Here is a 24438-nt window from a genome sequence, read left to right as displayed (position 1 = left end):
AGCTAAAAACCATGGCTCTGGAGTTAAGGATGACGACGCTAACTGGGTGGAGGGAAGGCCTCTGAAACACACGGCGCAGGACATTGAGACCCGAGAGGAAGTTGTGACAAAGGGGTCATGGTGTGACCAAAAAATGAGCTATGCTGAAGAGCCTTTTTGCAGCATGGAGTAAGGGCAAGGGAAAGGGGGGAATCCTGGGGAAAGGGAAGGAGGGTGCGGTGAGAGGCTGCTGTGAGTTGGTGTGCGGGGCCCACGCCGGGAAGCTGGTCTGAGGGACACCTCGCTCTTGGAAGCGCCCAGGGGACACGCGAGACGGGCAAAGTATAAGGCTCTTGTCGAGCCCCGCTGACGAATGGAGGTCGGCCAAGCCAGTGACTCGGGGTCGACACCCACAGCTGGCGCGCACCGGTTGCCGGGTGGAGAGGGATTTCGTTTCCAGCAGAAAAACATAAGCTCTGTGTGCAGTGGTTTCAGATCCAGGGGCCAAGTCACACCTCATTGAAAAGGTCTCCCTGAGGTTGGGACTGAGGCATATACCCTTCTTCATATGCCCTGTGGCAATTAGCTGAGTGCTCTGAACAGATGAGGGGCTCAATATACTCTTTCTGGATTGATCAGATAAAACTCATCGGAGTCCTCAACTTTAGCTGGTGGTCAGGTGGGTTTCCACTGAGCTGGAAGGGAGGGAACACCTCACTGGCTGATTGGAGGCCTTGAAGAGTTTAATGGAGCAGTGGTGCTCTCTTAAGAATGTGCCCTTAAGATAAAAACTCTAATTCGAAAAGATACATCCAGCCCTGTGTTCATAGCAGCGCTATTCCCAATAGCCAAGACATGGAAACAACCTAAATGTCCATCAACAGATAAATGGATAAAGAAGATGTGGTATATATATACATGTAGATATACAGATACACACACACACACACACACACACACACACACACACAATGGAATATCACTCAGGTATAAAAAAGAATGAAATAACGCCATTTGCAGCAACATGGATGGACCCAGAGTATATCATACTAAGTGAAGTAACTCAGAGAAAGACAAATATTATATGGTATCATTTATATGTGGAATCTAAAAAGTAATACAAGTGAATCTATATATAAAACAGAAAGACTCACAGACATAGAAAACAAACTTATGGTTACCAAAGGGGAAAGGGAGGGGGGAGGATAAATTAGGACTATGGGATTAATAGATACAAACTACTATACATAAAACAGATAAACAACAAGGATTTACTGTAGAGCACAGGGAACTATATTCAATATCTCACAATAACCTACAGTGGAAAATAATCTGAAAAAAATATAAAACTGAATCACTTCGTTGTACACCAGGAACTAACACAATATTGTAAATCAACTATACTTCAATTAAAAAAAAATAAAAAAAGAATGTGTCTTTAAGCTAAGGAGCAGAAGCCTCCGCATGGGGTGAAAGTATGTGCTGAATGAATGAAAGGAGGCATACAAGCACAGGTATGAGATCTAATGGTTCTGACGACCTCTGTCCTATTGCATCAGGAAGAAAGGGGCTTCCACAGTCTGGCACAGAAGCAGAGCAGTTTGTTTGTCATGGACCAAAGGTCATTTAATACGTGTACCCAGTTTTGACACCCCGAGCCAACTGCGAAAAATCTCTCTAGCTTTAACTCATGCAAAAGGGAAGTGGAACTATCTGGCTCAAACACAAGAGGCAGACATATCTGTCACTCCTTCAGCATCTCTCCTTTGGCCCTGGGGGAAGGAAGGCCACATCTTTTTTTTTTGTGGTACGCGGGCCTCTCACTGCTGTGGCCTCTCCCGTTGCGGAGCACAGACTCCAGACATGCAGGCTCAGCGGCCATGGCTCACGGGCCCAGCCGCTCCGCGGCATGTGGGATCTTCCTGGACCGGGGGACGAACCCGCGTCCCCTGCATCGCCAGGCGGACTCTCAACCAGTGCGCCGCCAGGGAAGCCCGGGCACGTCTTTTGAAGTCAGCCTTGCTTTCCTCCGCCCAGGTGTGCACCTTTGCACGGGTGACCAGCAGGGGGAGCCGCACGGTCTCACTCACGGTTTGCGGAGGATCATCCTCATGTGGGCGTCGGGGCCCATCTGCGACAGCAGCAGCATGGTGTCTTGCAGCTCCTCGTCACACTCCTTTTTCTCCTCCTCTGTAGGCAGAGGGGCATCCTCATGCTCATCATCCAGAAATCGATAAAATAAATATTTATCTTGGAAATGATGCTCCTGGTCCACTAGGGGAAACACGGAGGCAAGCGTCAGCTGCTGCACCTCTGCCTCACGGGCCCGTTTACCAGAAACGGATGGACGGTGTCGGGCAAGAGAGCCAAGTGGCAGCAAAGTGGTGAGACTCCTCACCCGTCTCCCTCGGCCTCACCCAGGCGGGTGCAGCTGTAGGATGCGACCTCCGGGCTGCAGTCATGCACCTCACAGCCCTCTCTGACCCACCCATCTCCTGAGCTGCCCTGGGACTCTCTTATGAGAACCTGCCAGCTTTGCTGAGATGAGCACTCTGACCAGCAAGAATTGCCTTGGTGACATTTTCTAGCATGTGGGATATCCGTCCTAAACAGGAAAATAACCAACTACCAGATCATGCTCTATAATGTTTGTTTGTTTGTTTCAAAGTACAGACTTAGCAAAAAACAGAAAACCCGACTTCGTCAGGATCAGAATTGATGTTTTTCTTTCTATGTGTACTGCTTATAAACACGTCTGTCTGCAGTTAAAAAATTAAATTGTCTGAACAAAGCTGACAGGACCAAGCATCTAGGTCATATACCAAACATCTAGGTCACATACCCCTAGGATATTATGGTAATTTCCTTCCAGTTCAAGTTTTAAAGAGTTTTTTTTTTTTTCTCTTATTCCCTTTAAACAAGAAGATTTAGATCTCAGTAGGACAAAGTCATAAACTTGGCTTAGAATCCCTCATCTCTGTGTCTTAAAGCTCTTAAGCCCCTTTTCAGGAGGGAGCATCAACCCTATCCAAGGATAAGGAGGAGTGGGAGGATCCTTGCTGCTCAAAATATGATCCCTGGAACTGCAGCATCAGCGTCATCTGGGAGCTTTTGGAAATGCAGACTCTCTGGACCCATCCCGGCCCTGCTGAATCAGAATCCGCATTTTAACAAGAGTTCCAGATGATTTGTATACACAGTAAAGTCTGCGAAAACACTGGCAAGAGCATCATTAGATTCCCAGGTATTTAAAAATTAATGATTTTAATAGTTTGTCAGTTTGGAAAAGTGATCTTTAAACAAATGGCATGAGGAGTTCAATCACAGTTCCACTCCAGTCCTGAATAGCTACTCTGCTCAGTGAGAGCCCCTGTGGCTATCAGGGGCTACGCCACAGAGCACACTCCTGCTATTACGTGTGGGTACAAAAAAACTGGCTCTCCCAGAAAACTCAGCTTCTGAATTCGGTACTCTCTTTCATGTTATCAGCCCGGCCACATGCTCTGTTGCTCTTCCGTCGGCCCCTGCATCAGGACTGCTATGCAATGCTCAGAGTATAACCATGCTATTGATGAACCGTGAATGCAAACTAATAAACATAATTGGAACTGATGCACTCGGGTTTCAATTTCATTTTCCCTTCATCCGCTCTCCCAAGTTAGGAAGGTACAATGGTGGAACACTGCAATCAACGGCATCCACTTGCTGCATTTGTACTGCTGAATGAAGATGCTAGCTCTGCGGGTCCCTAAAGGGATCATAATTCTTTCTGGCCCATGTGGGAGTTCAGCCACAACCTACCTAGGGAAGTGCACTTCCTAGCATTTCTTGAGGGTTTTCCAGGGACCGTGGCTCATCTTACCGTGGTTGAGAACACCGTCTTCTACCAGGACTTGCCACATGCCAACAGCTTGAATTCGGGAGTGAACACATGGAGTCTGCTGCAGCATCCAGTCCACCAGCTCGGTCCCCACGCAGCATTGTCTAAGGAGCGGGAGGACACAAAGGAGGGGAAGTCACCCCCTTGCAGATGAAGGACGGGAGATGGCTTCTGAGAGGAGACCCTCCCACAGGGCTCCACGCTCTTCCACCCCAAGAGGTCTCATGGCAAACAAAGCACTGCGTGATGTGGCCTCAGGTTCTCAAACTTTTGTACAAACCAATAAAACCACTCAACTCACGAGAGAACCTTCTAGGCAAGGCTGGCTAAGCGAAAGAGCATTACAGGCAGCAGCCCCAGGGGAGACTAAAGGGCAGCTAGACGGGGAGCGTGACCTGGCAAGAGAATCCCAGGGCCAGAAACTCTTGAGCCGGTCCCAGAAAAATCTCAGTGTCAAATGAAGGCAAAGCATAATTCTGACTTCCTTCACCGGAGCCTTTTGAGGAGTGAGTTCAGGTTTGTGAGGCCCTAGGAGGTGCTCCGTGAAAGGCTATGTGTAAATGCAAAATTATATAGCACTTTCTGTTTTCAAGTAATACTACTGAGCTTCCTCAGAGGGGTGCTGGGAGAAACAAGCAATTAGCGATGCAAATCTCTGAAAAAAGTGTGATGCAATGAGCATCTGCACTTCGACAGAGCCTGTCATCTGAAGAGCTCCAGATCCTTTCTGTACAGGCACGCGTTCATCCCTATGATGACCCTCTGTGGTAAGTTGGTCAGGATGGGCAAACTACGTGCGTTACTTCGGAAACATATAACTATACACACGTATTAGGAAACCTTCAGTGGGGAGAGGGGTGTCCGTGGCATGACTGTTCAAAGGAGGAAATGGGATCTTGAAGTCCGGGGGAGGAATCCCAAGGGACGGGAATAAGCAGGGAGTTTCAGAGCAGCTGGCTGCCTGCAGCTGGGTCTGAGTCACTGGTGACCTCCCCTCCTGTGCTGAGGATGCCACCATCTCTGGGGCACTAAGGCTGGTTCCAGCCCAGGGAGCTCCTCTCTAGTGTGGACTGGAGGAGATTCCCAGTGCCGGTGCACTTTAGGAAGAGCCTAGCCTGGGAGAAGTCATGAGATCCAGCACCAGGTCTACTACTTATTAGCTGTGTGACTCTGGCCATATCGTTTCAAATCTCTGGTTCTCAGTTTTTTCATGTGTAAAAGAAAAGAGGAGGAAAAGATGGCTTCAAAGGCCATGTCCAGTTCTAAGACTCCAGGAACTCTGAAATCTATCAGAACTCCTGGGATGTCCTGATTCGGGTCTGACCCAAGAATACACCACAAGGAGGATGTCCTGAGAAAGCTGTTAGATTTCTAGGACTGCTCTGATTACAGTCCATACCTACACTTTAGAGCTTCAATAGGCAAAGAGGCACCTAGTTACTATTCATTGTGAACCAAACGTATGATGTGTCATGTTCCTCATCTAATTTGAGAATTTATTAATGGGAAAAGTCATGTAAAAGTATAAAAAAATCAATTTCATGTGGCTTTTAATTCAATGATTACTTTTACTAAAAAGAGCGTATGGTGTTGAGATGATCCCAGAGCCTCTCGGTCCTGGGACAGGGTGTGAGAGTCTTGCAGTCAGAACACAGAACAAAGACACACAGCTGTGCCACTTGTGGCTGGTGGAATCACCGGGTTTCCTCTCTATTAATGATCTTTAGCTATTTTAAAATTGACAGCTGATCTCTAGTGTGGTGATCACTGGGGGTGATGCTGCATCTGGGGAGACTTCAATCCCTTTGCACTGCAGTAATGGTAGAAGTGGCGGCAGGTGAAAACAGGAGGGAGGGAGAGGATGGGACTGGAAACAAGGTCTGGGACCAGGCACTCAAAATGTCCTGCAGGAAAAAGAAATCATGCCTCTGGCTTCCGGTTGCGTCCACGGGTCATTATCAACAGATCATTAATTTGTGTCATAGGGTGCGGAATAGACGTAACACCTATATTTCAGGGGGTTAAAATCTTAGGACTATGGTGCAAGAAAGAGATTATGGTTTCTGACTTCTAGCTCCCGTTATTTGTCACCAAAGATGACATCTTTAATGGAATTTCCCTAATGCAAGTCAACACTTGGGAAAGCATAATCACATCTTAAACTAAGGGAATATAAATGTAAAAAGAAAAAGGTCCTTTAGCTGTATGAGATGTCTGAGATCTACTTAATGAGTTAAAGAGTTTGAACTCTCTCTGAGGACATGGACACATGAGTTTAACCTTTACTTCCCTCAAAACTGTAACAGTGTGTAGGAACTACAGATGCCAAAAAAAGAATGAACTTCCAGAGTTGAAGGAAAAGGCTTCCAAATGTAATCAACCAAAATGGTAGCTGGTAAATATCCCCATTAAAAGGGCAAGGGGAGCAATCGGTCTTAAGAGAGGGAACATGCCCTAAGAGGAGTACGCTACTGATTAAAGTGTTTCTCAAATCCCATCTCATTTCCAGAATTCTATCAAGAAGAGGCCAATCTAAATGTAACAAGCTGCCAGTTTTGGTCTTATAAGCATATTCATGACAAATGCAAGCAGAAGAGTGTTAGTTTGCAGGGAGTGCCGAAAAAGTGATCCAAAGAGAAAGCATTTGCAACGTGTTTCCATCTCTGTCCTTGGGAAAGAGGCTGGATTTGAGGTACGTATACTGGAAGGTTTGCTCTAGGGTAAACCAGGTATAATTTTACAGGTACTATCATGGTTGACAGTCACTAGAAAGATATATATATGTATCCTTTGTGGTAACTTTAAAATTTGTATTCTAGCTTTTCACTGTGTCTTATGAATTTGGTTCATGTGAGTCAAATGGGTTTTGACTCATGCTAAGTCTGATGGGTTCTGAGGTCATGTCTAAACAAGGCTAAATGAGAGAGTCCGACTGATTGCTGAAAGAGGGCTGTGAGTCTGAACCGTGGGCGCAGGGAGAGGGAGTGAAGCCTTTTGTGCCATAGACAGGACGTTCTAGTTCCTAAACTGCTGCTGAGTTGATAAAAATCAAAAGTTAAAGATTAGACATGAATCCTTCATTTACCCACCATGGTTCAGTCATTCCAGAAGGTCGACTAAATCATACAGCCCCTGTCTTTATCATTTCTTAACTCCAGTGGCAGCTAGAATGGGTCTTTATTCTATATGATTACAGAGGTGAAACAGAGTTGCATATCTTATTATATGCATACTAGAATGAAATCCTACATTAGAAAGTAAATTATGTAAAGGGCATTTTATATTTCTTTCACCCCTGTATCCTTAGGGTTTGGAACACAATAATGCCTGGTGCCCAGTAGGTACTTAATAAATGTGTGGAATGAATGAATGACAGAATGAATGAATGAAACTTGCAAATAAACCAACCTTGGTTTAAATCCTAGCACTGCCATTCACTAGATTTGTGACTTGGTCAAGGAAAACTATTTAATCTCTTCTGAGCCTCAGTTTTATCATCTGAAAAGTGGCCACACACCTACCTCGCAGGTTGTGATGAGGATGAAATGAGATAATATATATATATAAAGTGGCCTGGTACAGGGCTTCAAGTACAAATGAACACTTAGTAAATGTTAGTTGAATCTCATCTAAATCTAGTAGTGTTCCTAAAATACACTTCAGCAAACAGAATTACAGAAGTTTTCTATGTTCATCACAGTTAAAGCAATGTCTAAGCAAATTAGTTTAGGAGTAACTCCTGGGAATATGAGGGCTAATTAGAGTTAAGTGGGGATCCAAGACAAGCTTAACTTCCAGAACCTGGAGGATTATAAAACATGCTGCCCATGGATGGAAAACAGGGAAACACAAGTTTGTTCTAACTTCACTAATCACTAATCTGAGGGGGCCATAGCCTTTAGAATTATTGCACATACCTGTATGTCTTTAGGTGGTATTTTCTGTCTCTTATCATGTGAGGTGCTCGAGAGAGAATGGCATTTCGTAATATTTTTCCAGCCCTGAGGATCTTCTCTGAAGGAACCTGAATTTTAATCAGATGGGAGGAGGGGAAGAGAAAGGAGAGTTTATAGATGGAAAACAAACCAGATGCATCACTAAATCACTTTCCAATCTGACTTTTACTTGAAAAATACAATCCACTTTTACATTTGCATTGTTCACTCGTGTGACATGTCACTGTTTTACACTGAGAACTGAGACACACCGATATATACTGTTTCTAGAAACTGTATCCACAGTTTCTTGATGTGATGCTCTGACATATGGACCACTTCCAGTAGTTACTTAAGAAGCTAGCTCTGCTGGCTCATCAACCCACCTACATCCCATTACCTTGGTAATGGTGTTAGCAGGACGAAGAGGAACGTGAGGTTCAATGAGAGGTGTCTGAAAAATAAAATGTTAAAGCAAAAGAAAATTAAACAAAAAGCTCACTGAAGAAAATTATGGGTCAGGGAATAACAAGAAACATCCATTTTTATAAAACTCAAAATAGGATTAAAAAAGCAAGAGAGAAAATCTGCCTAAAGAACTTGAATGCACAGGCATTCAAAGGGCAAAATTAAGACCATTCGATTTGCCAAAATTTAAACGTAAATTATTAAAAATGAAAACAACCAAACAGATAGGAATGATTAGATGTTTGCAGGCTTAATGAGAAGGGAATCAATACCTACCCACAGCATAACAAACATCAGGGCAGAGGACAAAACAAAAGATAAACATGAATACAGATTAAAATGACCTATCTCAGGGGATAGGGATAAAGGACCGATTTAGAATGGAAATGAGCGACTTCATCCTCTCTCATGTATTTAAGATTCTCTTCCTGCAATTTGTATTGTTAGAAAGTTTTAATTTTTTTTTTTTTTTTTTTTTTTGCGTTACGCAGGCCTCTCACTGTTGTGGCCTCTTCCGTTGCGGAGCACAGGCTCCGGACGTGCAGGCTCAGCGGCCATGGCTCACGGGCCCAGCCGCTCCGCGGCATGTGGGATCTTCACAGACCGGGGCACGAACCCGTGTCCCCTGAATCGGCAGGCGGACTCTCAACCACTGCACCACCAGGGAAGCCCAAAGTTTTAATTTTTAAATGATGCTTCTTTGTGGTTTTACATATTCAAGTTCCTGGAATGCACCGGGGCAGCTAGTGTACCATCTCTTTCATCTGCAAAGTGGTATACAAAGTTTTCAGGATTCTGCAACTATCAGAACAGCTCTAGGATCTAGATAAAGCCCCTAGTGCTATCCACATTCTTCAGATGAAGGTGCTGAATTGGAATCCCAGGGAAATGACTTGCTACACAGCTACACAGCTGAGGCCCCTAGTCCTACTGAAACCCCTTCACTCTATTTTTCTGAAATATCTGGTAATGGCAAAGATACATTCTGTCAAAGGTGGTGATAGAACCATCAACACAACGCTGTTTATGCCACTTCCAGAAGGTAAGTAGTACATTTACCTATGAGATTGCGGTGGGCAGAATAATGGCCCCCAAAGATGTCCATGTCCTTATCCCCAGAAGCTATGAATATGTTAGATTACATGGCAAAAGGGACTCTGCAGATGTGATTTAGTTAAGGATCAAAATAAGCAGATTATTCTGATGTTTCTAGGTGGCTCCAATGTAACTGTAATTGTAGGGTCCTTAAAAGACGGAAGAGGGAGGCAGAAGAGTTGGAACCAGAGAGCTAACAGTGGGAGTAGGACTTAGCCCGATTTTGCTGGCTTTGATGGTGGAGGAAGCCAAGAGCCAAGGAGTCAGGGCAGCCTCTGGAAGATGGAAAAGGCGGAACGATACATGATTTCCCCCTGGAGCCTTCAGAAGGAACGGGCCTGCTGATACCTTGATTATAGCCCAGTGAGACCAACTTCAGACTTCTAAACTACAGCACTGTAAGGTTATTCATTTGTGTTTCTTTAAGCTTGTGGCTTACACAATTGGTTACAGCAGTCACAGAAAACTAACACAGAGATTACTATACTTTATACTAAAAACCCATACTTTTTGCAAATAGAAGCCATTGCATTGAAAATAAATTGGTAGGTTTTTCCTTTGTCTTAATATATAATCAATAGGGAAAATGAAAAGTCAATATTAAATACTTTAGGTACCTAAATATGAATATACATGTATAAACATATGCCTTCTTTTTTTTTTTTTTTTTTGCAGTATGTGGGCCTCTCACTGCTGTGGCCTCTCCCGCCGTGGAGCACAGGCTCCGGACGCGCAGGCTCAGCGGCCATGGCTCACGGGCCCAGCCGCTCCGCGGCATGTGGGATCTTCCCGGACCGGGGCACGAACCCGTATCCCCTGCATCGGCAGGCGGACTCTCAACCACTGTGCCACCAGGGAAGCCCTATGCCTTCCTTTTTATTAACAATAAGTTTCAGATAGGTTGCTGCTTTTAATATTATAATAGAATTAAGGAAAAAAGGGAAAAGAATCCTAAGTTTTAAGAACAGCATAGATGAGACACAGATTAATTTAGAATGAAATCGCACTGAACTGAAACATTGTCATCACCTTGCTGGCATCTAGACCTTTTCTTCCTCTCGAAATCACTAAAGCACAAATGTCAACCAATATTATAATATTTGAGCAGCATTCTGTTTACAACTAGCATAGACCAAGGAATGTCAATCTGGTCAAATTCAATAGCAGCTTTAAACAGAGACCGACTCTGTCCTGAAGTAGCCCACGCTCTCTTATGGCAGACCTTTCATGGGAAAGGGACCATGAGCTCCCAGACTCCCTGTACCACCTCCTCAAAAAAGACAGAGAGAATTCCGTGATGCCAAATCACCTGGAATCATGTTCAAAAGGGGGGAGGCCAGCATGCACCAGGGCGCTGGAAATGTGTGCAGTCAAAACAGTTGATTATTTCCAGGTTGTGAGTTCCCAGTACTCATGCACCTTGTCTCTTTATGTTACGCAGGTTGGTTTATAAGTCTAGGACTGTGCCTGGTTATGCATCCAAATTGTAGAAGCCTCTGGCTATTCTTGAAAATAACAGCAGAAACCCATTTCTTCTTCCTGTCTTAGAAGAAGGAAGTGTAGGTATATGTGGTCTAGAGTAGATGAATGTAGGATAAGCTTCTGAGGTAACCTTTTCTTTCCTATGGAAAAAAACACATCTGTTTTCCTTTGCAGTAGTCTTTGAGAGGCTGGCTGAGCCAGAGGTCAAGAAGATGCCTGTGCTTGAGGATAACTGATGAATGTTTATTCTTTGGTAGGCGTGATGAAACATTATTTGAAGATTGCATCTGTTTATTTGTTTCTACAAAAATGACTATATTTAAGCAAGATGCTAACAAGTTGGTCCCTAGGTAGTCAATTTGGTTGGACAGTTCCCTTTTTGCTTCCTTGGAGCCCTGAAAGGAAACTATTACCAAAGCAGGGGAAGCATCAGACTTCAACCAGTTCCTTTGATTTGCAACTTCTAAAGGAGCAAAACGTACACAGGTTGCCTTTTAGCGAGATAATCCCAGGACCAAGAGGCTGTTTAATCTGTTGAAAGGCAGCATTCTCAGATCCTTCCCTGGCTCAGAGATTTTAGGTTTGGAGGCAACATAATGAATAGATGCTTTGAGAGGGGGACAGTCCCTTTATTTAAATAAAACCTCCAAGGAACACACGCAGGGTGAAAGCAGGGAAAGTTTTACTTGGGGGGGAGGGGAATTAACACTTGTCTTTGAAAGGGACTCCATCCCTATTCAGTTAGGCAAGCTTCTATGATGTAAGAGCTACGTTGGTGCCTAGCAGCCATGCGCTGTGAGGCAGAGGGCTGTGACAGTTAGGCCGGGTCCCTGGGACACAAAGTCACTGCCAATGCCTGTTCAGGGGCCCCTTCCATAGGGAGTATGACTTTATTGCTTTTGTATCTGCTTATTTATTTCCTTTTTGGTTTCCCTTGGCTTTCAAGTAAAGTTTTTATCTTTGAGAATTTCACTTTAGCTGAGCTTTAGTGAAATGAGGAGAGGAATTTCATTTTATAAATTTCATTCCCTCGATAGGAGAGGGAAAGAAGCAGGATGGGGTGATTAGTGAGAATCCAAACAAGAAAATCAGCCCTAAAAGCAAGACCAAGGACTTCCTGTGTCAGGCCTTTTACATGTGTTACCTTATTTTATTATTACTCTCATATTTTATGGAGAAAACTAAGGCCAGCAACACACAGGGACTTGAGCTCACACAGCTAATGGCTGGAAGAGCTGGGAAGTGAATCCAGGCCAGTCTTATTCCAGTGTCTACGCTGCAGGAACAGTGACCCATCGCACCTGCTCTTTTCTCCTACAGATATCATGGCTCACACTGTGGAAGAGTTAACAATCCACTTAATTAAAGTTCATTGAGAAAAATGCATCTAAGCCCTTCTCAGTTACCAGGTACCAGAGTTGATCTTATGCGTTTCCAGCAATAAATGTTCATGACATCCTACGGAGATGACACGTTAGCACCATGCATCATGCTTGGTCTGAATTAACTTTTTAAAAAGCAACTTTCTGGGGCTTCCCTGGTGGCGCGGTGGTTGGGAGTCCGCCTGCCGATGCGGGGGATGCGGGTTCGTGCCCCGGTCTGGGAAGATCCCACATGCCGCGGAGTGGCTAGGCCCGGAGCCATAGCTGCTGAGCCTGCGCGTCCGGAGCCTGTGCTCCGCAACGCGAGAGGCCACAACAGTGAGATGCCCGCGTACCGCAAAAAAAAAAAAAAAAAAAAGGAACTTTGTGACAATAAAACATTTGGCATTGAGGGACTGCCCTTCCAGGGCTGGGACAAATACACCAGAAAGGTAGGTAGAAGTTGAAGTCCGAGCAGGAAAATGGAAAGCACTCAGTATTTCCCATGGAGGGAATTTAATGCTGGAAACTAGCTTTACAGGTGGTGCAAGAGCTGAGAAGCCAAAGAGGTGATGAGGAGGTAACCTGGATTCTAGCCAAGCAGGAAGCCCTCAGGTGGGGGGACAGAGGAAGGAGGAGGCATTGCCAGAGCCGGAGCCAGGTGTCCTGGTGGGAGCTGGAACCCCGGAGGGCCTCCTGGTCCTAGAGGTCCAGCCGCTGCTGGAGATGCTGCCACCCTCCCACCACTGAGGGGAGCTGGAGACCCTTCCACATCCCATCCCTCTCCAACCATAAACCAGAGAATAAGGGAAAGAATTGCATTTTATAAATGATTAAACAGAAGAGGGAAAGAAGGAGCTTGGTGACTGATATTGGTGAGAAGATGGATCAAAGCAAGAAAACCAACCCTAAAGGCAAAACCAAGGCCCTGCGGAGGTCAGCTTCCTTGTGATGCACAGCAGAGCACAGGGAGGGCAAAATACTGCTCAGAGGACAAACAGCCCAGGACTCTCCACAGAGGGTGGTTGCTGTGACCACAGAGTGGGCACAGGGCTGCTCCATGTTCAACCCCAGCCCCCTCAGCCTCTCCTATTCCGTATCTCCCCAGACACACTTCCTGGTGGGCTACAGGTAAGGAAGTTGGACAGTGCGTAGCATAGAGTGGGCCTTCATTAATGCTTCCTGGGCTTGGTTCCTAGGGCTGCCCTATGTCTTGATCTATAGCCAGAAAACGCATATCACAAATGAGCCCTAGAAGAAACGGACCCCCTCTCTGATTACATGTCATACCTTTCAACACATCAACCATGCGCTGAGGACAAAAATTCTTCCTCCCTACCTGGGCATGAAAGAATCCAAATTGGGCTGTGAAGATGTGATCCTAAAAAGCTAGGCAGAGAGGACAGACAAAGGCAGAGGTATTCTGCTTTCTCTGCTTTTCTTGGCTTTCTCCCCTGAAGACTTCCCTCAGGAGTGACCGTAATTGGTTCTTGTTTGCTTCTGGAGACGGGACGCATTCTACTGCTTTTTATTATGCTTATATTACTACTGAAAAGGAGAAACCGTAAGGGAAAATATTCCTTTTGGCACCAGAGCCAATTCAGAAATACTAATCAGGTGATGAAACATATGAGTTTAGTCTCTATTACAACACGCACAATAACTCCCCAGTAGATCATTATGAGGTATAAGGCGCTGTAATAGGCCTCGTGAAAAACCATATTCAGGCCCTTTTGAAAGGGGGTAATTCTTTTTACTTAAGTATTTGCTCATAGAAGCCTTTTGCAAGGCACAGCATTTTGAGCCAAGAGACAAGAATAACAAGGTAGATTGGGACACAAAACTCACGGCAGAACTCTGGCAACCCAGCGTAATAAAACGTCATCTAAGCCCACATCCAATTCAAGCATATAATGAAGGTGTATTATGTGCAGAGCAATGTGCTAGGCTAAAGTACAGACTCTGCTAAAGAACCTGGTCTACATGAGCTCTTGATCTTTTGGGGAAAGTAGAACTTCCATGGATTAAACAGTTAGTGAGAATCTGAGTCAATGAATAAGTGCAACAATATTCTGGATTTCAAATCCCCCTTTTCTCAGTTCAGGTGAGAAAATCTTTAGGAAGTGGGAAGAATATTTAATGTTTTTAGTGAAAGCGATACACTTACATTGCCTTGTTTTGGCATTTTGGAATAATACAACTAAGGTCTTAGAAGTGTGTGTCTCATTCTTGTAATAATTATCGTCAGTATCATCATTCTTTGGTTGACCAAATGAGATTAAAAGACAGACCTAAATCAGACTCATACAGATTTCACCACTCTGAAATAACTATGTAAGTTTTCCCATTTGTTAACTCATGGAAAAATTCATCTATAGACCTCTTTGGCTTCCATCGCTAGGGCTTTTAAAGTTTTTCCTAGTTTAAAATTGACGTGTAGATTTCCAGTTTCAGCTTCAACCTGGAAAAGTGGTCATTCCTGCTGTTACGAGAAAAAGCTGAACAGAGTGAAAAGAATGACTTCTCTCAGGTTCGTCAAAGAATTGAGTATGTCCAGAAAACTGCCACCCCGACATCTGGCGAAACGGGGGAATCCAGTCACAGCTGACATTTGCCTAACCTGGACTGGAAGCCACAAACGGGTAGGAACGCTTAAACGGTGCTTAATTAATTAAACCAGGAGGCCGTGAGACTGAGGTGGCTCTAATGCCCGGTGGTCTGTGTAAGCAAACCCAAATCTAAGCCTGCAACTGCCTCACGGTTCCGACACTGAAACCCAAGGACAGCCAGTCACAGCCGGCTAGGCTTTACGCTACTGCCAATCAGTAGTTTCCTAATTTCGCCTTCACCTTTTCTCTATAAAATTACCTCCCTGAGCTCCCATGGGTGGGGTGCTCCTAAGCACTTCCGGTGTCGTGCTGCCAGGTTCGAATCGACTTTTGCTCAAATAAACTCTTAATATTTTTAATACGACTCAACAATGGTCATTTCGATGATGTGCTGGAGGCTGAATGTGGAGTAACCCGGGAGTGAGAAACTCCTGGGGGAGATAGTCTTAGGTGGGCACCCACACTTTTGTGGGCTTTACCCCTTGGAATTCCTCCAACTTCTCATGGTGAAGAGCCACAGATGATCTCCTTGTGGCTTTGGCAGGGGGAGGGGAAGAATGAGCATTATGATATAGACCCAGAGCATTCTCCGTAGCAAAGGCCCACTCTCCAGGGAAAAGGCTTTACGAGAGTCTTATCCCACGTGGGGGAAGTGCATTTCTCTGACTCTAGTCTCCTCCGGCCTTCCGGCCTCACCTAAAGAAGGAAAAAGCAGCTAAGAAACAGCGGTGGAAGTCCCATGGCAGGGGCACGGGCCCACTAAATGACTGAGATTTAATCACAAGACCATATTCACTTCCCTTCTGCCCTATGCCCCCCACAAATGCCAATATAAAAACAGTGGATTACTGCTGAATGAGCTGTAGATTCAGACTCTATCAAAGGAGGAGTTCTCAGGGAAGCCCAAACACAGCAGAGGAGACGAAAGCAAGGACATTGGAGGAATTTGAAACCTCTGGAATCTATAGCTACAGCAAATATTAAACACAGCCCAACTCCTAGCCAGATTAACATAAAACCTCACACTAAAGGCTTATTTATCTCAGTTCCTATTACCCAATACATCATGTCTGCTTTTCAACCAAAAATCACAAGGCATGCTAGAAGGCAAGGAAAACAGAGTCTGAGGAGACAAAGTAAGCATCAGAGCCAGACTTAGACATAACAAATTTTGGGATTATCAAACAAGAAATTCAAATTAACTGTGATTAACACATTAACTATAGAGTAGCATTCCATTAATAATACTAAGAAAAATGTAGACAATATGCAAAAATATATTGTGTAAGAAAAGCAGAGAAACTAAGAAAGAAATGTCTTCCTTTCTTCTCCTTCCTCCATAGACCAGCAAGAGAGAAGGAAGAGCAGAGAGGGAATGGGAATGGCAGAAGGCACAACACAGCCCTTTAACAAGTGCTGGAACCACCAGCCTCAGTCTCTTCAGAGATTCAACTCCACCAAAAGCTAGACGTTTAAAAAATGGATCTAGCCAGTTATTTTGTGGATATTAACAAACTTATTCTAAAGTTTATATAGAGAGGCAGAAGACCCAGAAGAACCGACACAATTTTGAAGGAGAAGAATAAAGCTGGAGAGCTGATGCTACTCCACTTTATGACTTACTATCAATACAAAGCTTCTGTAACCAAGACAGCGTAGTATTGACAGAAGAAGAGACAAATAGATCAACAGGACAGAACAGAGAGCCCAGAAATACACCCACATAAATATAGTCAACTGATCTTTGACAAAGGAGCAAAGAAAAACAATGGAGCAAAGACAGTCTTTTCAACAATGGTACTGGGACAACTGATGTCCACATGCAAAAAAATGAATCTAGACACAGACATTATATTCTTCACAAAAATTCACTCAAAATGGATCACAGGCTTAAACATAAAATGCAAAGCTATAAAACTCCTAGAAGATAACATAGGAGAATACCTACATGACCTTGGGTATGGCAATGAACTTTTTTTTTTTTTTTGAGGTTGGGTCAGCCAATCTAGAGTGTTTGATCTACTGATTATTTTCTATATACCAGACAGATCATCCAAGGATCCTACAATGTAGGAAAGTGAGACTCAGAGTAAGTGAACGTCCAAAGCCTCAGTGCTGTGAAGAGGGGAGATAGGATTGAAGCCCAAGACTGCCTGGTCTCAGAGCTCATATCTTCCCACCATGCCCTGGGGACTCTAGGTTACCACTTTATTATGCAAGGACATAGGAACAGCCAGGTGGAAGAGATGCAGAGGGCAAGCTATGTGGGAAGTGGTGAAGAGCTTCTATACCCTCTCCAGGTGTACCACTGTCCTGGAATCTCTGTGTGTTCACTAATTTGGAAGCTTGGTGATGACTTTTTAAGATACAACACCAAAGGCACACAATCCATGAAATAAATAACTGATAAACGGAACTTTCATTAAAAAAAAAATCTTCTGCACTGTGAAAGACAATGTCAAGAGAGTGAGAAAACAAGCCACGGACTGGGAGAAAAAATTTGCAAAAGACACAGCTAATAAAAGACTGTCATCCAAATTATATGAAGAACTCTCAAAACTGAACAAGAAAACAAAAACCCTGTTTAAAAAAGTGGGCCACAGACCTTAACACACACCTCACGAAAGAGGATACAGAGAGGGCAAATAAGCATATGAAAAGATGTTCCATACCCTCCACATCATATGTTACCAGGGAAATGTAAATGAAAACAACGAGACACCACTACCCACAGATATGAATGGCCAAAATCCCGAATACTGACAACCCCAAATGCTGACAGGTACGTGGAGCAACAGGAACTCTCATTCACTGCTGGTGGGAAATCAAAATGGTGCAGCCTCTTAGGAAGACAGTTTGGCAGTTCCTTACAAAACTAAACATGCTCTTATCACATCTGATTTAGCTATCGTACTCTTTGGTATTCACCCAAATCAGCTGAAAGCTTATGTGTACACAAGACCCTGCACACGGATATTTATAGCATAACTGTCAAAACTTGGAAGCAACCAAGATGTCCTTCAATAGGTGAATGGATCAATAAACTGTGGTACGTCTTTATTCAGCACAAAAGGAAGCGGGTTATCAAGCCATGAAAAGACGTGGAGGAACTTTAAATGCATGTTACTAAGTGAAAGAGGTCAACCTGAAAAGGCTACATACTGTATGATTCCAACTATATGACATTTTTGAAAAGGCAAAACTATGGAGACAGTAAAAAGATCAGTAGTCGGCAGGGGTTGGGGGGCAGGGACAAACAGGCAGAGCACAGAGGATTTTTAGAGCAGTGAAAATACTCTGTATGATACCATAATGATGAATATATGTCATTATATATTCATCCAAACCCATGGAATGTATAACACCAAGAGTGAATCATAATGTGAGCTATGGACTTTGGGTGATTATGATGTGTCAATGTAGGTTCATCAGTTGTCACAAGTGTATCCTCTGGTGGGAAATGTTGAAAACGGGGGAGGATATGCATGTGTATGGGCAGAGTGTATATGGAAATCTCTGTGCCTTCCCCTCAATTTTGCTGTGAACCTTGAACTGCTCTAAAAAATAAAGTCTTCCTTAAAAAATGGACATGACTATCCTTAGTAACTGAAATAATATTTTTTAGGGCCCAAAGTGACAAAAAATTTATGGACTAAGACTGCGTGTTGTTACGGTTGCTAAGTACCAGTGGGAAAGAAAGTATTCAACTCAACACAGTTAAGAGTGGTTACCAGGGAGAGATTATTTCATGTGTATATTTCACTGAGTTGAGACTCCTTAATCCACCCAAATAAATATATATGTTCATTTTTTTTTTTTAATGTTCATGTTTTTTTTAAATTGTGGGAACCAAAGTCCATAGTTTAGTCTCGGGGGAGTCTGACTATCTAGCCAGGCTTATAGAGCAGAACAAACTTAAGTGTACTAAACGCTGCTTGGTGAGTCCATAAAACTGGAACAAAGAAGTCCCTACAAGAAAAGTGCTGCCCAGATGCTTCTGCTGACTGGTCTGGGAGTACTGTTCTCTAGCAGGTACTAGCAAATGGTTCAAGTTCCTCCCAGCATCTCCGAACACAACGCTGCAAGATGGCATGTTTTTAGAATGGTTCAAGCCCTCATCAATAGAGATTGTTTCTGATTTCTTCTAGTGGTGGGAGAGAGCCTCAGTTCGATACTACTCTTTCTTGTAATATACAGGATATTCTGAGTGTTCACTTTCTAAGAGGTGTGTCTACATGTCTATTAGATACGCCTAAGCCAGGTATTTGCTGGCAAAAAGCAAAACGCTAACTTTCTGGAGAGGCACCCATTCTTAACAGCTGGAATATTCTCTTTGAGGTCTTACACAGAGTGGTTCACGGTTTCCTTATGGACTGGCCTGATCAGGTCCAGATTTTCTTTTAATGGTAATACCAACATATTATTATTAAATTTTCATTTCAGTAATAGGAGCTAAGAGATGCAAAACAAGTAAACCATAATATTCCACAAAGATCACTGTCCACCGTGGCATATCTACCCTCACGACTATAATTTTCATGGAAATATCAACTCTGTGATAAATCATTAAAGCTCCTTTCCCTCCTCTGTTTACAAATCTAAGCCTTCGTCTCATCACTCGCCTTTTCTTCCACTACAAGAAATTCTGTCAACAAAGTCCAGAATTATACAAACAGCTCATACAACACAACAACAACAACAAAAACCAAACAACCCAATCGAAAAATGTGAAGAAGACCTTAATAGACATTTCTCCAAAGAAGGCATTCAGATGGCCAGTGGGCGCGTGAAAAGATGCTCAACATCCCTAATAATTAGAGAAACAATAATTCTCAAATTATTAATTCACAAATCAAAACTACAATGAGATACTACCTCACACAGGTCCGAACTGTCATCCTGAAAAAGTTTACAAATAACAAATGCTGAAGAGGGTGTGGAGAAAAGGGAGCCCACCTACACTGTTGGTGGGAACGTAAGTTGGTACAGCCACTATGGAAAACAGTATGAAGGTTCCTCAGAAAACTAAAAATAGAATTACCATATGATCCAGCAATCCCACTGCTGGGCATATACCTGACAAAACTGTAATTCAAAAAGATACACATGCACCCCTATGTTCACAGAAGCACTATTCACAATAGCCAAAACATGGAAACAACCTAAATGCCCATCGACAGATGAATGCATAAAGAAGATGTGGGGGGTGTGTGTGTGTGTCTGTATATATATATGTATATATGTATATATATACATATATACATATATATATACAGACACACACATATACAATGGAATACTACTCAGCCATAAAAAGAACAAAATAATGTCATTTGCAGCAACATGCATTCAACTAGAGATTATCATACTAAGTCAGAAAGAGAAAGACAAATACCTTATAATTTATATGTGGAATCTAAAATATGGCACAAATGAACCTATCTACAAAACAGAAACAGATTCACAGACATAGAGCACAGACTTGTGGTTGCCAAGGGGGAGGGGGAGAGGGATGGACTGGGAATTTGGGGTTGGTTGATGCAAATTACTTCATTTAGAATGGATAAACAAGGTCCTACTGTATAGCACAGGGAAGTATATCCAATCTCCTGGGATAAACCATAATGGAAAAGAATATTAAAAAAAGAATGTGTATGTGTATAGAACAGAGTCACTTTGCTGTACAGCAGAGATTGGCACAGCATTGTAAATCAACTCTACTTCAAAAAAAAAAAACAAAGGCCAGAATTAAGCACTGCCTTTCTTCCTATTCCAAATTTGGGAATAGTGTGTTGAGCACTTTTGGGAAACAAAGTGAATATAAGATTCAGAGGCATGGTTCAATTCTTGAAACTTTTGTGAATTGGTGCTTATTAACATACGAGCTAACAAAAGACCACCACATTTCCTTTTATAATCTCAAATTTAAATCTGGGCATGGTGGATTCTGGAAGTTAACATTTATTTATAACGTAATTCTTTAAAGTAGAATGAATATAGAAAAGCTATGGTTGAAGCTCTACTTCCCTGGAAGCCAGGGAATAGGGCTCCTGTTGGGTTGATTCCAAAGGTAGATAAATGGTTAACATAACGTGTTTCAGGAAAAGCTCTTGTACTGAAGATGCTAAATTAATCGGCATATACAAGCCAGTATAAATACATATTCTTGTATATTGGCATTACAAGCTAATATAAATACATATTCTGTCCCCTACTCCTCTCCCACACAAATGGTATGTACACTGGCATGACCTTGCTTTTCTCACTTAATGTCTCTGGAGATCTTTTCATATCAGAACCTAAAAAGCTACTTCATCCTTTTTTTTACTACTTCATCTTTTTGTTGTTCCTACATGCACTTTTGGGTAGCTGCATGGTATGCTATTATGTGGATATGCTATACTTTGCTTAACAATCATTTATTGATAGATATGTAGTATTGTTAACCTGAGGCTACTGTATGCATACTGAAGGATAAAGCAAATGAGAAATTATGGGATATCCTATTTCTATCATCTCTGTGTCCTTGGAAACCCAGGATTCCCACTGTGGAAGAAGAAAGACATATATGTAAAGCTTTGAAATAATGACCAAACCAGTAGCAATGAACATCTTGAGTTTTGAAATCAAGTCTTCTTGGGAGAAATGGCTGATTCCAGGGACAAGAAATGTAGAAGATGACCCTGGAATATCTTGTTACGAAAGCCAGGAAGGAAGCTATCAAAAACTACAAGGGTCACATCAAAAAGGACTCAGAGCTACCTTGGGTGCACAGAATCATAGATATTTTAGGACTAAAAGGGGCCAGAGAAATAATCTCATCATTAATCCACCTATTAAGCACTGCCTATCTGCCCAACACTGCACTAATTTTGCAGAGGAAAGAAAAGACACGGTGATATTATCTATGATTTCTATAACTGTGCAGTCCAATAGGTTAGCCAGTAGCCACATGTAGCCATTTACATTTAAATTAATTAAAATGTAAAAAATTTTGTTTCTCAGTCTTATTAGCTGTGCTTCAAGTGCTCAACAGCCATATGTGCCTTGTCCCAGCCACGGTCATCTCCTGTCGAGGATCATGATAGTATCCTGAGAAGTCTACAGGCTTCCATCCCTACCATTCTCAACTCCATATCCAACATGACCCTACATCTGATGTGGGTCAGACGTTCCTCTGCCTAAACCCCTCCAACAGCTTCTCCTCCCACTCAGAGTGAAAGCCAAACTCCATACAATATACAGTCTATCTATCTGGCTCCTTGATCACCTCTCTGATCTTACGCCACTCTCTCTTCCCCTGCTCAGTCGGCTCCCCACTCTTCTCCGGCACGCTCTTGCCAGTGCCCCCATGGCTCACACTGGGGCTCACACTCTCACCTCCTCCAGGTCTGTACTCCAACACACCTTCTTAGGGAGGCCTGCTCTGCCCATCCGAGAGTATACTGTATCCCTGACCCAAATCTGGCATTCTTTATCCCTCTTCCTCTAGCGCTTATCATACTTGACATTTTATATATTTGTTTCTTACATGTTTTCTCCACTGAAATGTTAGCTCTCTGAAGGCAAGAGCTCGGTTTTGCTCTCTTTTCTACCCCTCAGCTCTTGACATGCAGCAGCTACTCAAGTATTTATTGAATGAATGGAGGAATTTCTTCATGGGTTCATTCGTTATAGCAGACTTCATCAGTGGGTGAGTGAAGGGAAAACTCTCTGTGAAGAGTTGGTGAGGGGTAACTTATACGAAGGGATGTTGAAAAGGAGATGACTGGTGGTTTCCACTGCCATGAAGAAATGGGTTCAATGGCTTGCAACCGAGAGGACTATTAAGTATTAATAATGCCTCTCTTCCCGCCTTTTTAAAAAAATGTGTTTGATAAACTGAGGAATGAGTACTTCTCAAATTTTAATAACTGTATGAATGACATGAGGATTTCATTAAAATGCAGATTTTTATTCCATTGGTCTGGGGTGTGACTTGAGATTCTCCATTCCTGCCTAGTAATGTTGATGCTGCTGGTCTGTGAACCACACTTTGAGCATCAAGGAATTAGATGACTACCAGTAGCACCCTTTGGGTCCATAACTTCATAAAATGTGAGTGTTTCCTAAAAATTGAGTCCAGTTGATACAATCATAAGATCATCACCCTAACAAGATTTATATTACACAAATAAACCCATACGTTTTCTGGTTAAAGGAATCATTTCCCAGCTACTTATATTTTTATTTTCTGGATACTCAATCAAGTACCTCCCAGGAAAATTAAATGTTTATGATTTATTAAAGAAAATGAATTTGGCCTCTAGGAGTATTTGAATAAGATACTTAATATTCACAAATAACATACTTCAAAATTTCTGAATTATAAATAACTCATCTCAACCAAATTCATTATATAAATATGTAATAAGGTTCCCACACATAGGTATAACACAACGTAATCCTTACATTATCCTCTTCAGGGAATAAGGTGACAAATAATCACATTCAATATTTATGAAATTAGTATTTGAAGGTGAAGGAGGGTTTACAATGAGAATCTAAATATCTATAGCATAAAGTATTTTCAGAATTTGCTGGGTATCTCGATCTGCATCCTTATTCTAGCTAGTGGAGGCAGAAGAGGAATTTCTTCACAGACAATAAAAAACTCTCTGGAAGAGCCATAGAGACAGGGCGAGGGACGACTCAGCCATGGACAAGGCTCAAACCACACTGCAGGTTCCCTTGGCCAAGCCTCACGGCCTCTGCCACGGCGCATCACTGATGATCACAAAGTACATGCGATGGATCCCAGAAACTCTGCCACTGCTCACCCCAAAACCCAGCCTCTCCCCTGCTACCCTCACCAAAAGAAATGGACTCTGCAAAGAGTGGCAGTTTGGGTCACATCCTTGAGCTTTAATTGTGGGATTGGACTTCGAAAAGCCCCAAAGTTCGCATTCCTGCCCTACCAAGAAAAACCTGGGAGAAATGGCTCCCAACCTGGGTTGTTAAAATCTAAGTGTAGAGAACAGATTTATAAATATAAACATGCATGTTTATATCATATAATCAAGATTACAGCTATCTTACATATCCTGAAAGAAAGGCAAAGTTCCCAGCTCTCAAAATTTGGAAGTATTTTCAAAAATAACTCTTACAAAGGCATTTGGTAGAGATTAATCCTCAAAATCGTGTAACATAATAACACACAATAACACAGTAACCTATAATATAATGAACTATCATGTTACATAATTCTAGTTTGAATAAAAACGTGTAAATATCAACTTATTCCACGGACATTTGAGAATGTCCTCTGCACTGCGCTAAGCTGATTCCTTAGAATTCAAACGGGATTATTCTGGCAAATGATGTTAAGCATGGGTGACAGTGCTAGGCTTGGGCTACAAAATGTTTAAAAATGAGGCTGGCCCAATTACCCTCTGATACAATCTAAGAAGTTACAGAAATTACTTAAATCAGTCCACTACAGGTGATTTTTCTCATCCTTGATGCTTTGAAGATTCATAATCAATGCCTTAGATGAAACAATTTAAAGAACCATTTAGGGAGATTAGTGATCATGTAAGAGTATTCCTGAATTTCTTGATTTTGAGAGATCTATGGACCGTGTTCCCTAC

General features: G+C 42.7%; 1 protein-coding gene across 8 annotated transcripts in view; it reads right to left on the bottom strand.

Annotated features, from left to right (window-relative positions):
* The window catches only part of RAPGEF4 (Rap guanine nucleotide exchange factor 4), a 318083-nt gene that overhangs the window by 78718 nt on the left and 214927 nt on the right, over window positions 1-24438 (bottom strand). For all 8 annotated transcript variants that reach the window (XM_079923817.1, XM_079923822.1, XM_079923821.1 and 5 more), the window contains 4 exons: window positions 8195-8248; window positions 7777-7883; window positions 3842-3963; window positions 2070-2253 (listed from right to left, as the gene is read on the bottom strand). In XM_079923817.1, coding sequence (XP_079779943.1) covers window positions 2070-2253; window positions 3842-3963; window positions 7777-7883; window positions 8195-8248 — 467 coding nt within the window. The remainder of the gene's footprint in view (window positions 1-2069; window positions 2254-3841; window positions 3964-7776; window positions 7884-8194; window positions 8249-24438) is intronic.

This window comes from Stenella coeruleoalba, assembly GCF_951394435.1.
Source record: "Stenella coeruleoalba genome assembly, chromosome: 6".
Taxonomy (NCBI): Eukaryota; Metazoa; Chordata; class Mammalia; order Artiodactyla; family Delphinidae; genus Stenella; species Stenella coeruleoalba.
This window is presented reverse-complemented; position numbering and strand designations above follow the sequence as displayed.